The following is a 17,364-nucleotide window of genomic DNA, read 5'->3' as shown; positions in this document are numbered from 1 at the left end:
GTTGGCCCAGGATCGAACATTGTTTCGTTCTGCTGTGCATGGAGTCGCTATGAGTCGGTTCCGACTCGATGGCACCTGACAACAACAACAGAGGCCAAGAAGGCCAAACTTGGTCTCTCATACTTCGGACATATTGTCAGGAGGGACCATTTGCTGGAGAAGGATATCATGTTTGGTAAGGTGGAGAATCAGAGAAAAAGAGATAGACCCCCAGTGAGATGGATTGGCCAAGTGGCAGCATCGATGTACTCAAGCGATGTACTCAACAGTAGTGAAGTTGGCCCAGGATCGGGCAGTGTTTGGTTCTTCTGTGCATAAGGTCGCTATGGGTTGGTAGGGACTCGATGGTACCTAACAACAACAACACATTGTTATGTGAATAAGTAGTTTTATTCCTTTTTATTGCTAAGTAGATTTTATTCATAAGTAGTATTACTTCATGAGTCCTGGTGTGCTGCTGCAGGATCATGCACTGGAAGATAAGGTCTGTGTGAACCTCAAGGTTGGCAGTTCAAACTAACAAGCCACTCATAGGAAACCTTATACAGATTCACTATGAGTTAAAACAATAACAACAAGTATTGCTTTGTTTACTTATTCACTTGTTTATGGATACTAAATTGTTTTCATTGTTTAGCAGTTATGTAATTTTATGTGTAATTTTACAAGAAAGTGCCACATTGTTTCCTTCAAGTAGCTGTTGATTGTATACTCCAATGAACTACTTAAGTCTGAGAATTCCAGTTGGCTCCACATACCTGGCAATATGTAGTACTGTCAGTCTTTTTAGTGTTATTTTTTTCTTGTAGGCATATAGCCATCCATGGTGGCTGGTGGTGTGCAGTAGAGTTGGTTCTGACTCATACCGACCCTGATAGGGTTTCCTAGCCTGTAAATCTTTATGGGAGCAGAAAGCCTCATCTTTCTCTCTCGGAGCTGCTGTTTTGAACAGCAGACCTTGAGATTAGCAGCCCGACTCTTAATTTCTACGCTAGCAGAACTCCTTATGTGGCCATAGATTATGGCATTAATTTGCATTTTTCTACTATCTGTTCGAATCATTTGCCCATTGTTTTGAATTAGGTTGCTTATGTTATTCGTTGTAAGAATTCTTTGTGTATCCTTTAAATAAATAATTTATCATTTACCTATGGTGACTGTATTTTCCCAGTGTTGCTTATATTTTCATTCTGTAAATGGTGTCCTTCAAAGTGTAGATTTAGTCAAAGTAATCAGTATTTTTTTTCATAGTTACTATTTTCTTCTATAGTGCTCAGTCTAAGAATTTCCTGCCATCACAGCCTTCACTAGGGTTTACATACACCTCACTATAAAGAAAACGGAAGTCCTCACAACTTGTTTTTTTCTCTGTTTGTCATGATGTACACCACTGATAAAGTAAAGGGTCCCTTTTATTTTTATTTATTGTTTATATGAAAAAGTTTTGAATGCTGTGAATTGCTTTTAAAAATGAAAGAAAGAAAAACTACAGAGGTTTCTCTCTCTGTCGCTTGCTCTTTTTTATTTTCTTGCTTATATTGTCTACTACATTGTTGATTTTTGAATATTAAACTTAATTTTCTTTCCATTATAAAATTCCATTTTATCATGGTATTTTCCCATTTTTATCAAGCTGAATTCTCTATTTTGTTAAGAATTTTATTAGGATTTTGTGTTTATCTATATGAAATATATTGATGTTCAGTTTTCTTTTCCTATAGTGTAAAAGTTGGCCAATATGTTTCCTTTTGTTGTACTTGTTAAGTACTGCTGAGTCAGTTCTGAGTCATAGTGACCCTGTATAGGGTTTCTGAGGAGCAGCTAGAGAGTTTGATCCACTGATCTTGTGGTTAACAATCTTCTCCGTGTCCTATAGCACACACCAGGACTCCATGTCTCTCCTTAGCCTATAATTTTTCAGTGTGCATAAGACTGGTATTATTTCCTTTGTTAAATATCTAGTAACATTCACCAATGTAGCCATCTGATCTTGAGGGTTTTCATGTACTGAGACTTTTTCAATGAAGAGGTCAATTTGTTTAATAGAGGTATATTCGGTAATTCTATTTCTTCTTGGTTCATTTTTGATAATCTGTATTTTTCAAATAATTTGTCCATTTAATTTGTTGAAGTAAGTGGCACAGTGCTGTTTGTAGTGTAGCTTACTATCCTATCTTTAATGTCTGTAGGATATGTAGTTCAGTATCTTTCCTTTCATACTTCATGTCTTAGTTTCCTGTTGATGCTGTAACAGAAATACCACAAGTGGATGGCTTGAAAGAACTAAAATATATTTTCTCACAGTTTGTTGTTGGTGTTGTTAAGTGCCATCAAGTTGGTTTTGACTCACAGTGACCCCATATTGGGTTTCTGAAGAGTAGCTGGTGCGTTAAAACCACCAACCTGTGGTTCACAATCCATAGTGCCACAGGATGCAAATCAGTCTTATTTTCTGTGAGCTCTGAGGGAAAATCCTTGTGTCAGCTTTGGCAGCCCTGGTATTCTTCAGTTCCTTGATGTTCTTCATGTGGCATCGGTCTTCCCTGGTTAGAGCTAGTTTATTTCTGTGTCTATACTGCTCCTTATCAATTAGAAGAGGTTAGATTCATGATACACCCACACTGATAGAATCTCATTAAGATAACAATGAAAACCTTCTTTCCAGTCTATGTCATATCTACAAGTATTGGTGTTAGAATTCTAACATATAATTTGGGTTAGTAGGGTACAACAGTTCAATCTATAATACTTGATATTGACAATCTGTGTCACTTCTCTTTCTTTTCCTCCACCATTCTGGTTAATGTTAATTTTATTGATGTTTTCAAAGAAGCAGCTGATGATTTTATTGACTTTTGTCCATGGTTCTTCTTTTTTAAAAAACTATTTTCTGCTGTAATACCTATTAGCCTTTCTTCCGTTTATGCGGGTTTTATTTGCCCTTCTTTGGTAGAAGTTTAGATTGTCGATTTTAGGTAGCAGTTTATAGATTATTGTTTTCAACACTTTTTTATTTCTAGCCACTTCAGGATATAAATATCCTTTTAAATCCTGCATTCACTGATTTCCACAAATTTTAGTAGGTTGTGTTTTCATTATCATTCAGTTTGAGATATGTTCTAATTTTTCTTGTGATTTCATATTTGATCCATGTGTAATTTAGAAATGTTGTTGTTGTTAAGTGCCGTCAAGCAGTTCCAACTCATAGCGACTCTGTATAGGGTTTCTAATAGCAGCTCGTAAGCTTGAACCACTGACCTTGCTGTTCAAACGAAAGTTTCAGTCCATTGCATTAACTCTACACCATACCAGGACTCCAATTTAGAGACGAGTTGTTTAATTTCTAATTCTTTTTTAATTTTTCAGGTATTATTTTTCACTCTATGCATATACTTCCCAGTATTCAACCAAAGAATCAAGAGGACCACTAATTTCTAGATCTGTTTCTCTGCATACCTTCTGCTTCTCCAACAGTTTACCTGTCACATTCTAGCCTCACAATCTAGCCATCTTATTCTCTCAATACCCATTTTTAAGTTTCGTTATCATGCAAAAACCATAAGAAAATCAAATTCCCTTGTAGTTAAGAACGTTGTGAGGATATTTGGATTGTTGCACATACTCCACATATATCTGGAATATAGGATGCATATGCAGGCATGTTGAAAGATTATGTAGCCTACTAATGAACTGCAAACGTCCAGTAATTCTGCTTAATAAAATTTGGTTCTAGTTTTTGAATATTTTATATAATCTTCTACTTTTTGAAAGTGAGTTGCATAAATATCAGTGTATATTTTCTATACCATAACATATTATTTTAGTAATATTTCTTGAAACATTTGTAACAGTCGAACTAGCCCTGGTGGATAAGTGTTCAGCAGCTAAATCAAAGGTTAGTGGTTTGAACCCTCCAGCTACTCCTCAGAAGAAAGATGAGGCAGTCTGCTTCCATGAAGATTATTGCCTGGGAAACACTGGGGGACACTTCTACTCACTTCTCTACGGTCACTGTGAGTTGGAATTGACTCATTGTTGGGTTTTTTTTTTTTTTAAAGTCTGATGAGATTATTTTAAGGGCTACATTGTGAAATAATAAAATTCTGTGTAAGGGTAGTGGCATAAGTGATTAAGAAAGAGGTCTTTAAAAGGAATGAGTATAATATGAAGTGAGAGACAGAAGTAATGGATGACTGTAAGTAGAAACAGTTGCCCTCTGAAGTGTATTAGCATGCTAAGGAATACATTATAAATTTTAGGTGCTTATCAGATAATTGGAGATTATCCTATAGATTAAAAAGGTGATGTTGTTGTTAACTGACATCAAGACTCTTCTGACTCACAGTGGCCCTGCATAAAATTTCCAAGGAGTGACTGGTGAGTTTGAACCACTGACCTTGTGGTTCAGTACTACCTTGTAAGTCAGTGCTTTATCCCACAGCACCATACCAGGACTCCTAAGAAGGTGGGATTAGAGTTTAGGACTAGAGAGGGGCTGAATATGAAGATTTGATGCTAAGCTAAATTGATGTTAATAGATAACATGGGTATGGCTGATACTGCCAAAGGATATTTGACAAAGCCTTAGAAATTTGCTAGCATCTCATAGTTCAGAATAATAAAGGAAAAACAGCTTGGTCGCTAACGAAGAGTAGTCAGAGTAATGGCAGGAGGAAATCAGAGGAATCAACGTAATTGTCAGTGTTTTCCTCTCTCAGATGTCATGCTACATATTTGTAAAGAGAGAGTATTCATGTTAGGTAGAATCATAACATCTGAAAGGAAAAAGTAAATATGCTAATTTTTCTTAATTCTTCACCTGCGTTAAAAGAGTCAAAATAGTCACTTGCATTATCAATGACCAGCCTGAATTATTTCTCCCTTCAGTTTTTCTGTCTTTTTACTGGATTTCTTGTAAGAAATAGATTTATTTATTTTTAGTTTATTCTAAGAGGCCCTAGTGACACAGTGGGTGAAGGGTTGAGCTGTCAGTGAATAGATTGGCAATTCAAACCCCAAAACTGCTACAAGGGAGAAAGATGAGGCAGTCTGCTTCTGTTGGGATCACATATAGTTCACAAAGACTATGTTCTACATCCTACTTTTGTGAGTAGTGACTGGGATCTTAAAACCTCATGAGTGATTAGCTAAGGTGCAATTATTGGCCGCTTACTGGGTAGAGGAAAGAAGAGTCGTGAAAATTTAAGATGTTTGAGAACAGTTAGTTCAATAGACTAACAAAACATAACTATCAGACTTCACAACCTGAGACCAAAAACAAGCTACTACCACTACCAACTGTTTTCAAAGGGATCATATTAGAAGGGCCCGGGTAGAGAGCAAGAAAATATGGAACACAATTTAAAAATAGACCAGGTTTACTAGTCAGAACTTTATGTGGTACTATAAGATGAGTATTTGACTGCTGACCTAATGGTTGGTGATTTAAACCTACCGGCTGATCCTTGGAAATTCTGGGTCACTGTAAGTTGGAACAACTGGTCAGAAAGAGACTGGAGGAACCTGAGGTTATGGTCCTAGGTCACCACTCTTCAAGTGTAAAACTAAGCTCAACCTTGTGGCTCAATTTTCAATCAAACAGTACCAAATAGGTATATAGTGTGGACAACAACACTAATGAGGTTTGTATGCCATGGAGTAATCAACCTTTCAAGATAAAAAAGGTAGCATTTGCCTAAGGAAAAAATTGAGAAGGTTTGGGGAAGAAGGTGGAATGAAAACAAGAATTATAGTGAGGAAGTAGGGCAACCTATGTTGCATGGAAGGCATTGCATTCATTGAAATGACATGAAATATATATTTTGGTATATGTAAAACTGATGGTCTGCTCTGTAAACCATTTATTTCACAATAAAAACTAAGAAAATAAGTTGCAGCCTTAGAAACCTCAGAGTAGAAACAGGTCTACTCTGTCTTAAGTTACTATGAGTCGGAATTGACTCAACAGCAGTGAACTTTTACAGTAATAAATCTCAGGTTTCTTTAGCATCAATGAGATAAAATTCATGTCTTAAGTTTCCAAAATGTTTATTTGATTTTTTTTTTTTACATTCACATATTTTTGTGACCTTCTGATGCAATGTTGTATTAGCTGCCACTCAGTTGGCCCCTGACTCATAATATTCCTATGCACAAGAGAGTGGATTACTGCCTAATGCTGTGCCAGCCCCATGATTGGTTGTACATCTGACTATTGCTGTCTGTAAGGTTTTTGTTGACTACTCTTTGGAAGTATATTTCCAGACTCTTTTTCCCAATCTGCCTTTGCCTATGAGCTCCATTGCAGTCCCCTTAGCATCATAGTAACGTAAAGTACAAGCTTCCAGTAATAGAGAGGTGGTGGCTTTGCTGAAGTGCGTTGTCCAGGAATAAAATCTCATTCTCCAACACGTTGTTGTTAAGTGCTGTTGAGTCTCATAGCGAACCTGTAGAGGGTTTCTGAGGAGAGTTTGGACTACTCACCTTGCGGTTAGCAGTTGTTTATCCTGTAGCTTTATACCAGGTCTCTAAAAATTCTACCACTAAAGTTTTTCTACCCTTTTGCTCAAATTAAGAAAATGTAAAAGTTGATGTCAATTCATTTTTAGATAAAGCTGAATTGAAATGTAAACCTGACTTTATTTCATTGAGAAATAGTACTTTTAGGCAGGTTCTAAAAGGATGAGGTACCTCCCTTCATCCTTTAAACACAAGTACACAGAGATAGATATGTATATATATCAGTGATAAGTAACATGTATTTGATATTGAGACAGATATTCTGTTCTTAACTTTGAATGATATGTCATACTGAATTTATTATTGGTTTTTAATAAGACTGGTTCAAAGTACATTATAAAGATATTTTTAAAATTAGATGTAAGTTTATCACATCCTTATGAAACATTCTTATTTGGTTTCCTTTTATCATGTTTTAAGGTCAAATGTGACTCTGATGTTCCACAAAGAGACAGAGATTGATAATCGGGAAAGAATAGCCCTTTAATGTGATTTATACCTATAGATTTTATGTCAGATTTGAAAAGTTGCTGTTCAAATCGTAAGGGAGGATCCATTAAAGAACACTTTAAACCATTTTACTATTTAGCTTACCTTGGACTCTTGTTTTTAGAATTATGTCTTTTCAAGCAAACTTGGACCTAATAGCTCATATTTATAAAATATAATTTGATGAAGTTATAGTTATTCTAGTTTGAGTAAAATAATGAATAATTCATTTTTTTGTGTACTTCTACTGTTGAATGTGAAGGGGTTTATGTTGTTTAGGAGGGGGTGAGGAGCTTTCTAGTTTACATCAATAATTAGAATTTCCTGTTGTCAGTAAGAGTAGGCAAGACTGATTATCAGTTCAGTAGGAAATGTAGAAGATACAAAAATTCACCAAGTAACTATCATTTTGTTCTGTTGGTTTGAACATAAATATACCAAAGCATGCTTTTTAGTTCTTCATTGAATCTCTGTAAATATAATGTATCAGTTGACAATTTTGTTATAATGAAATGAATCCTGTTTCACTTCTAGTACTGCTGCTTCAATTATTTCTGAATATTGAAAAATTTTATTTGTGTGTGTGTGTGTGTGTATATATATATATATATATATATACACACAACTGCCAAGAGGCAGTTGTTCGAACAGAAAGTGGGAACACTGAATGGTTTAAAATTAAGAAAGGTGTGCGAAAAGGTTGCATTCTTTCACCATAGTTATTCAACCTGTATGCTGAGCAAATAATCCCAGAAGTTGGGTTACATGAAGAAAAACGTGGCATCAGGTTTGGAGGAAGACTCATTAACAATCTGCGATATGCAGATGATACAGCCTTGCCTGCTGAAAGTGAAGAGGACTTAAAACATTTACTGATGAAGATCAAAGAGCACAGCCTTTGGTATGGATTACATCTCAATGTAAAGAAAACAAAAATCCTCACCACTGGACCAATAAACAACATTCTTTTCAGTGGAGAAAAGATTGAAGTTGTCAAGGACTTCATTCTTTTTCGATCAACTATTAACACTCACGGAAGCAGCAGTCAGAAATCAGAAGACGACGTATTGCATTAGGCAAATCTGCTTCACAAGACCTTTTGAAAATGTTGAAGACCAAAGATGTCAGCTTGAGGACTAATGTGCGCCTGACCCAAGCCATGGTATTTTCAATACCTCATATGCATGCAAAAGCTGGACAGTGAATAAAGAAGACCGTCGAAGAATTGATTCCTTTGAGTTATGGTGTTGGATGAGAATATTTAATGTACCACGGGCTGCCAACAGAACCAATAGATCAGTTTTGGAAAAAGTACAGCCAGAATGCTCCTTGGAGGCCAAGATGGCCAAACTTTGTCTCTCATACTTCGGACATATTGTCAGGAGGGAGCAGTCGCTGGAGAAGGATATCATGTTTGGTAAGGTTGAGGGTCAGAGAAAAAGAGGATGACCCCCCAATGAGATGGATTGGCCAAGTGGCAGCATCAATTTTACTCAAGCGTGTCAACAGTAGTGAGGTTGGCCCAGGATCGGGCAGTGTTTCGTTCTGCTGTGCATAAGGTTGCTATGGGTCAGTACTGACTCTGGCACCTAACAACAACAGCAGCAAATACATATATGTGATTTGAACGAACAAAATAAACTTGAGCTATCTATGGTCTTCCCTTCTCCCAAGCATAATGACATGTAGATTTCTTCTATATTAATCTAGTTCCTCATATAATTTATTTACTCCATGCCAGTTTTTATATAAAAGGAGTTGATTGCTTTTAATAGTCTAGTGTTCATGAGGACATCCAGATTTCAAATGAATCAGTTGTCTAAGACTGCCATAGATCTTAGCAAGGGTAATAATATAACCTATTTTTTGTTCATATATATGTATATGTATGTGTGTATTGTGTTATTTTATATATATATATATATATATATATATATATGTTATGGGCCACCGTGTGTGTATACATATGTATGTGTATACACACACACATATGTATATAAGATCGGTCCACAAGGTCTGTAGTTCTAGCCCGCTTTGTGCTCCCTCAAAGAGTTAAAGTCTTGGAAACCTAATACTGGGTTGCTATGAGTTGCAGCCAATTCAACGGCACTTAACAACTATATGTGTGTGTGTGTGTGTGTGTGTGTGTAATATATCTGGACTCCTGGTGTGGTACTGTGGGTTAATGTGCTAGACTATAAAATTGGTTTGAACTGTAAGCTTGGCGGTTCAAGCCCACCAACTGCTCCTTGAAAACCCTATACAGCATCGCTGTGTGTTAGAACCGATTGATGACACTTAACAACAACAATATATATAATATATAAGGAACTTTGGTAGTGTAGTGGATTACAAGCTGGTCTGCTAACCAAAAGGTCAGCAGTTTTAATCTACCAGCCACTATGTGGGAAAAGATGAGGCTTTTTGCTCCCATAAAGATTTATAGCCTCGGAAACCCTACTCAAGATTGCTATGAGTTGGAACCAACTTCACGGAACATAACCACCAACAGCACCACTCTAAATACACACACGCACACACATATATTTGTATATGTACATGCGGAGTCTTAGTTTGGCACCATAGGATAAACAGTTGACTTCAAAGTCAGTTTGTACTTCAAATTTGGGGATTTAAACTCACCAGCCCCTCCTTGGTAACCCTATTCAGGGTCGCTGTGAGTTGGAAGTAACTTTTCAGTACAAACGCATTAAACCACAGTGTCATACTAGGGCTCCTAAAAGTAAATAAATAAATATTTCGTGTGTGGTGATGGATGAGTCGGAGTGTGTAGGAGTCACTAGTTAGGGTTAGAACTATGGCTAGGTCTAGGCAAAGCCTAGGACTTTGTTTAGTGTTAGGGATTTGGTTAGGACTCGAGTTAATGCTAGAGGGAGGGTTGGGCTAGGGCTAGGAGTAAGACTGTCTAGTTGTACAGTTACAGTTAGGTTTTTTTGTTTGTTTGTTTCCTTTTTTAATCTACTTGATTTTCCTTTCATTTGGAAGTTCTCTAACTATGCTACTCCATATTTTTACTTTGTTTTTTTGTTGTTGCAAACTGATATCTTTGGTTCCCTATTTTCGGTCTTCTAGATTTGTTTTGCTTGAGTACTTCTACATATCTGGGTTGAGTTCTGTGTGATATTGTCATGTATGTTAGTCTCATGTTGTTGTCTGCTATTGTTGGTTCTCTGTCCAGAGAACTTTGTTTAGTATTTTTTTAAGGTTGGTCTGTTATTGTTGTAGTTAATTGATGTTGAGTCAGTTCCAACTCATAGTGACCCTGTATAGGGTTTCCAAGGAATAGCTAGTGAGCTTGATCCGCTGACGTTGCAATTCAGACTAACTTTGCCATCCAGTGCATTAATCCACAGCGCCACTCCAGGACCCCAAGGTTGGTCTGGATTTTTCAAATTCTTTTAATTTTGTTTAACTAGAAATGCCCTAAGTTTGCTGCTATGTTTAATAGATAGTTTTGCTGGGCATATGATTCTTGATTGAGAATTATTTTCTTCCAGAGTTTTAGCTATGTCATCCCATTGTCTGCATGTCTGCATTGTTTCTCCTGAGATTAGTCTTTTAAGTTCTCCTTTGTAGGTAACTTTTCATTCTTCCTGAACTGCTCTCAAAATTTTTTCCTTGTCTTTGGTTTAGAAAAGTTTGATTATAATGTGTTGGTGATTTTCTTTTGGGGGTCTTTACTATGTGGAGTCCATTTAACTCATGGAATGGCTGGCTATCTTCTCGTCTTTCGTCATGTTAGGGCAATTTTCTTCTAGAAATTCTTGGGCAATTTTCTCTATATTTTATTATTATCTCTTCCTGTTTTAGAATTCCAGCCACTTGTAAGTTATTTCTGTTGTTAGTGTCCCACACAAATCTTAGCATTTGTCTGGAGTTTTTCCTTGTTTTTTTCTGATTGTTCCTCTTGAAGATTAGTATTGAGAGATTTGTCGTCAGACTCACTGATTCAGCCTTCCATTGATCAATTTTACTTGTTTGCTCTTTTAATGCATAATCTATTTTTGAAGTCTTAATCTTCTGGCTTTCCAACTTCTGTTTTTGTATGGTTTACAATTTTTTATTTATTTTGTCAATTTATTCTTGTGTTTTCTTGAATTCTTCCTTGCTTTGTTGATCTTTCTCATAATTCATTGAATGTACCTAAATAGCATCCTTTTAAGTTTCTTATCAAGTAGCTTAATACCATGTCTGGTATTATATTGTCTGACTCTCTGTTTTTTTTGGTCACTCTTTTTTTTCCCCCTTGTAAGTCTAAATTGCTTGTTTTCTCGAGACCCTGTAGTGTTGTTTATTTTTATTTAAGTGATGATTGTAGGTTGGTATGTTCTTAGGCACTCACCACCTATCTTCTAGTGATAGAGACTGGAAGTCTGAACACAGTTCTCTGCTGTTTGAATAGTGTACATCAGGGAGAGTTCATTTTCCTCCAGACGAAGGGATGGCATGCCTGGCGCTGGACCACAGGCAAATGCTGTGCATGATTGGATGCAATGGTCTGCTGCATTGGCAGTGACAGAACTGGCCATGCCATGGCTGCCAGGAGAGCAAGGTAATAAGGGAGGACTGCAGCTCCCTTGTCTCCCACCCCCAGCTGAGTCAGACCCCTGTATTGTTAGCAAAAGCGTGTAAAAGCTCAACATGACTGTACTGCTCCACGCCAGCTGACAGCCCGTCTCTTTTTCTTCCCTCTTGCTGATCCTGTTCAGCTTCCTCTTCCAATCAGTGCTCACTCCATCGCTTTGTTTTATTTTCTGAAGTTCAGGTCACCAGGGTCACCATCTATATTAATTTCAGTTGTTCTTCCATATCTTTGTTGCAGAAAGACTGTTCAGTGTATCTACTCCATCAACTTGCTCTGGACCCTCCTAGTTTTTGTTTTGCCTTCTAATCTGCTGTTCTTGTGTTTTGTTTTTCTATTTAGTACAATCGTACTGCCATTCGCAGTTGCTTTTCTTTATCTTCATTCTGTATTCCAGATTCTCCTCAGTCTGTTACTTTTCTGGTTCATATTTTAGTTATTGTTATTAATTGCCATCCAATGAATTTAGATTCACGGCCAGCTCATGCACAGTTGAACTGCTCTGTATGGTTTTTAAGGCTGTGACCTTTTAGAAGGTTATATTTTATATTTGATCCAGCCTTGAAGTTGATTTCATGTTTTTCTGCATTTGCCTTTTCTTATTGGGCACAACTTTAGAGTCGTGATATATCACTGTAGGGTAAGCACTGGACTCCTAACCACAAGGTTGGTGATTCAAGCCCACTAGCCACACCCTTTGGTAAACCCTATACTGGGTTGACATGAGTCAGAACAGACTCGATGGCACTCAACAGCAATAACATACTGCTTCCCAAGAAGTTGATTCATGTTTTATACATTTGCCTTTTCTTATACAGTTTTCTTTATTTTCACCCAAGAATAACTTATCTTTTCAGATTCCACCATTTCCTGCCTTCCTTCTTAGCATTTTATATGTACCTTTTAGTAAAACTTATTTTTAGCTTCATATGTAGGTAGTGATACATTTTTCTTACCTCTTTACTCGGTGATCTAGAGGGAACAGGGATTATAAATAGCTGTGGCTATTAAATTCATCATTTGGTCATTATAGCATAGTGCTTTGTGCATATTAAGAGAGACATTTGATTTCCTGTGCATGTACATAGACACTTAACTGTTGGGTTTCTTTTGGTTGTAACTAGCAGGAATCCAAACTCATACTGGCATAGAATCGATAAGAATTTATTGAGTTTCTTAACTAAAAAGTCTGAAGGCAAAATGGTCTTTAGGATTTGGTTAATAGATAAATTCATGATTACATCTGTTATACACTCTATTTTTCTGTAGTTCTCATAGCTATGTTGCCTTTGGATTTCGATTTTATCCTCAAACTGACTTCTTCCTTCAAGGTACAGAGAGAATTTTAAATACTCTTGGAGTTATGTACTTAAATCTTTTATACCCTGAGAAAAGGGAGGAACTATTCAACATAAATTCCGAGCTTTTATTGCAACTATTAGATGAAATGTTCTTTCTTAAAACAATGTGTCAATATGAATGGGATTATTACCCATATTGGTTTAGGACAATCAGGGCCATCCTTTATTGCTCAGATCAGGATGTGTGTTTTAGTAATTTCTTCACCTTGCTATACAGTAAGAGAGGCAAGCTACCGCAATGTGTATCACTTGTACAAACTAATAATATTTAAGACTAAAGGTTTATTTCTTATCAGTGGTTGTGTTTATATGTATATGAGTGTAACTCATTTTTGAAGGTCAAGAGGTGGCACCTAATAGACCTAGGTAGGTGAATAAGAATCAAGTTTACATCAACCTTTATGTTTTCCTATTTGAAGCAATGATTTACTTTGTACAGTATCATAAACATGACACTTCAAGTATCTAAATTCAAACAAAAAGAAACAGTTGGCAAAGTTGTAATTCAGGTGTATCTGATTTTTTTTTTTTTTTGCAAAATTGATGTGTCAGCTAATACTCGTCAAACATTAGTATATGCATAAATAGATTATAGATTTAATTCCAGTTTATAAGTTTGTACGTTTGGATTGTGGCCTTAGACTCTTTATTTTTAATAAATTCTTAAGTGATTGTATTGCTGCTGGCTCATTTTGCACAACTAGAATTTAAGAGACCAAACTTTTTGCCATTTTCTGGAAGTATTGAGAACTATATGACTTTACTATCGCAAGTTACCATTCTCCCTTTTCTGGATCTCTGCAATAGTCTGATAATTTCTCTTTTACCTTAATTTCTCCTGTCCTGTCAAAACCCAATATAGAAATAATAACTGTAGTGGTTATTTTAATATATAAATTAGTCATATCATTCTATTACTTAAAACTTTTCATGGTATCTACTGCATTAAAATAAAATCTAACTGTTTCATAACTTTGTTGTTGTTAGGTGTCATCAAGTTGGTTCCAACTCTTAGCAATCCTACATAGAACAGACCAAAATGCTGTCCAGTTCTGTACTGTCCTCATAATAGTTGCTACATTTGAGTCTATTCTTTAAAGACATATGTATTCATGCTTCTGACAATCCATGGTATATTCAGTATTCTTCATCAACACTGTAATTCAATGGCATCAAATCTTCAGTGTTCCTTATTCTTTGTCCAGCTTTCCCATACATATGAAGCATTTGAAAAGACCATGGTATGGGTCGAGGTGCACCTAGGTTCCCCCAGGTGACTTTACTTTTTACCCTTTTAAAGAATATTTTGCAGCAGATTTCCCAAATATAATATGTCTTCTTATTTCATGACTGCTGCTTTCATGCCTTTTCATAACTGTTATTGTAAGTGCTGTCAAGTCACTTGTGACTAGCAACCCTTTTCACGACAGAATGAATAACTAGCTGGTCCTTCTCAAAATTATCCCGTGTTAGAGCCCATTGTTGCAACCACTGTGTCAATCCATTTCATAGAAGGTCTTCTAATTTCTCGTTGACTCTCTACTTTAAGAAACATTATGTCCTCCAGGGATTTGTCCTTTCCAATAAACATGTCCAAAGACATGAGACAAAGCCTTACTATCCTCCTTTGTATTTCTTCCAACAGATTTGTATATTCTTCTGGCTGGCCATGGGATATTTATTATTCTTCACCAACACCATATTTAAAGGCATCAGATTGTCTCTGGTCTTTCTTATTCATTAACCAGCTTTCACATGCGTAGGTGGTAATTGAAACATTTGATTTTTCACCTTTTTAAGAGACCTTTTACAACAGATTTGCTCAATATAGTATGTCTGATTTCCTGACCACTGCTTCCATTGGTGTTGACTGTGGATCTATGTAAAATGCAATTCTTGTTGTCAGTCTTTTCTTGTGTTTTGTGTTGTTGCTTATTGGCGCAGTTATGTGGATTTTTGTTTTATATTTAGGTATAATCCTTAATGAAGGCTTTGATCTTCATCAGTAAGTGCTACAAGTTCTCTTTGCTTTTAGCAAGCAAGTTTGTGTCATATGTATATCACAGGTTGTTAATGAGTCTTGATGTAATCTCGATGCTACATTCTTCCTTGTACAGTCAGGTTTCTCGTGTTTTATGCTCAGCATACAAATTGAATGTTGTTGTTGTTAAACACCACTGATGTAATTATGACTTGTAGCAATCCTGTATAGGGTTTCCAAGGAGCGACTGATGGGTTTGAACCACTGACCTTGTGGGTAGCAGTCCACTGCTTATTCTTCTGATTATATAAGTATGGTGAAAGCATACAACCCTGACCTACACCTTTCTTGTATTTAAACCAAGCAGTATACCCTTGTTTTTGTCCAAATGACTCCTTGTGGTCTGTACAAGTTCTGCATGAGCACTGAAATGTTCATTTTCTGCAGTGTCATCCATAATTTATCTTCTTATAGCCTCTGTGGTATCCCATGTTCTGTAATCTCTTCTGAATCTCGCTTGAAATTATCAACTGCATACTGCTAAACAATGGTGGTTGTAGTGGTGGTTATGTGCTGTGGAGTTGGTACTAACTCATAGTGACCCTGTACAGGGTTTCCGAGGCTGTAAATCTTTACAGGAGCAGAAAGCCTCATCTTTCTCCCATGGAACAGCTGGTAGTTTTGAACTGCTGACCTTAAGGTTCGCAGCTGAATTCATAACCACTACGCTACCAGAGTTCCTTTACTAAACAATGGTATTGTGTAGTAAATCTCTAGAGGTGGTCCCTCTCTGCCCATCCAGACTCATTTAATGTGATTCTTCACTTTATTCATTTTGATCCAAGTTCTTTGCAACTAACTGCTCTCTATGCCTGCTGCTCATGGGACGCCTGGTATAATGATATAGGATAAGCACTGGACTGCAAGCCACAACGTCAGTGGTTCAAACCCACCAGCTGCTCATTGGAAATTGTATATAGAGTCATTGTTTGTTGGAACTGACTCAGTGACACTTACCAACAATAATAACATGCTGCTCATAATGCTAGGCACCTGTATCTTCACATGACTGGCTCCTTGTTATTATTCATGTCTCTGCTTAAAAGTTGATTGCATCTGAGTATATCTAATCATTGACTTCAGAAAAATTAATTCTTACTGGATCGTATACAGAGAAAACATGTCACGACATCTTAGTTCAGCAGACACAGTTTATAAAATTAGCTTTAAAGTTTGTTTGGCTTGACTTATTTGACAGTTTCTTCATGATACATTTTAAACTTTTCCCTCATGGTATTAATACATCCTTTTCTTTTTTTAAAGTCACTGTGTGCCCAGTATTCTGCAGACAAACGAGAAGATGAGAAGATGTGTGATCAATTGATAAGAGCAGCTAAATATCGAGACCATGTGACAGCAACTCAACTAATCCAGAAAATTATCAACATCCTCACAGACAAGCATGGAGCCTGGGGAAATTCTACATTAAGGTAAATGAATTTAAAGACGAGGAAGGAGAAAATCACTGTAGGCACAGTTACGAGTCTTCTAGAAGAATATTTGCTCATGTATACTTATTTTGAAAGGTGCTCTGGTAGTGTAGTGGTTACGAATCGGGATGTGAGCCTCAAGGTCAGCAGTTCAAAACTACCAGCTGTTTTGCGGGAGAAAGATGAGGCTTTCTGCTCCTGTAAAGATTTACAGCCTTGGAAACCCTGTACAGGGTCACTATGAGTCGGAACCGACTCCATGGCACCTAACCATCACCACCACCACTTATTTTGAAGTGATCTGTTACATAGTTGACATATTTAATTATTTTGTTGTTGTTTTTTAAGTGCCCTCAAATTGGCTCCAACTCATAGCCACCCTCTATAAGATTTCTGAGGCTGTAAATGTTTACTGGAGCAGGAAGCCTCATATTTCTCCCATGGAGTGACTGGTGATCTTGAACCATTGACCTTGTGCTTTACAGTTCAGTGCTGATCCTATAGAGCTATCACACTCCCATTATTTTATTAGTTATACTTATAGCTGGACTTCTGTTGTGGAACTGTAAGAATAGCACTAGACTGGGAACTACAAGGTCAGCAGTTCAAACCCACCAGTTCCTCTTTGGGAACCCTATACAGGGTCTCTATGAGTCAGAAGTAATTTGACAACACTTAATACTTACAGCTGCATTTGTACCATTATAAGACTTTATTAAAATAAACTATCCTCTATATTCTCTTTATGGTTTGTTACACATACGTTTGAATGCATAATAATGTGTTTGTTTTCTTGAATGGTGTTGCAAACTGCAGGAAAATGATGATAAAATCAGTTAAATAGCTTCTTCAATAGTACTGCCTGTAGAATTTTATTTAGTGTATATATTTTTACTGGACATAGTAGCTTAGATTCTGCTT

General features: G+C 36.6%; 1 protein-coding gene across 2 annotated transcripts in view; it reads left to right on the top strand.

Annotated features, from left to right (window-relative positions):
• LRBA (LPS-responsive vesicle trafficking, beach and anchor containing) overlaps positions 1-17,364 on the top strand; it is a 944,588-nt gene that overhangs the window by 409,414 nt on the left and 517,810 nt on the right. For both annotated transcript variants that reach the window (XM_006870875.1, XM_006870876.1), the window contains exon 36: positions 16,277-16,443. In XM_006870875.1, the coding sequence (XP_006870937.1) occupies positions 16,277-16,443 (167 nt within the window). The remainder of the gene's footprint in view (positions 1-16,276; positions 16,444-17,364) is intronic.

The sequence above is a fragment of the Chrysochloris asiatica genome, unplaced genomic scaffold, assembly GCF_000296735.1.
Source record: "Chrysochloris asiatica unplaced genomic scaffold, ChrAsi1.0 scaffold00155, whole genome shotgun sequence".
NCBI classification, from domain to species: domain Eukaryota; kingdom Metazoa; phylum Chordata; class Mammalia; order Afrosoricida; family Chrysochloridae; genus Chrysochloris; species Chrysochloris asiatica.
This window is presented reverse-complemented; position numbering and strand designations above follow the sequence as displayed.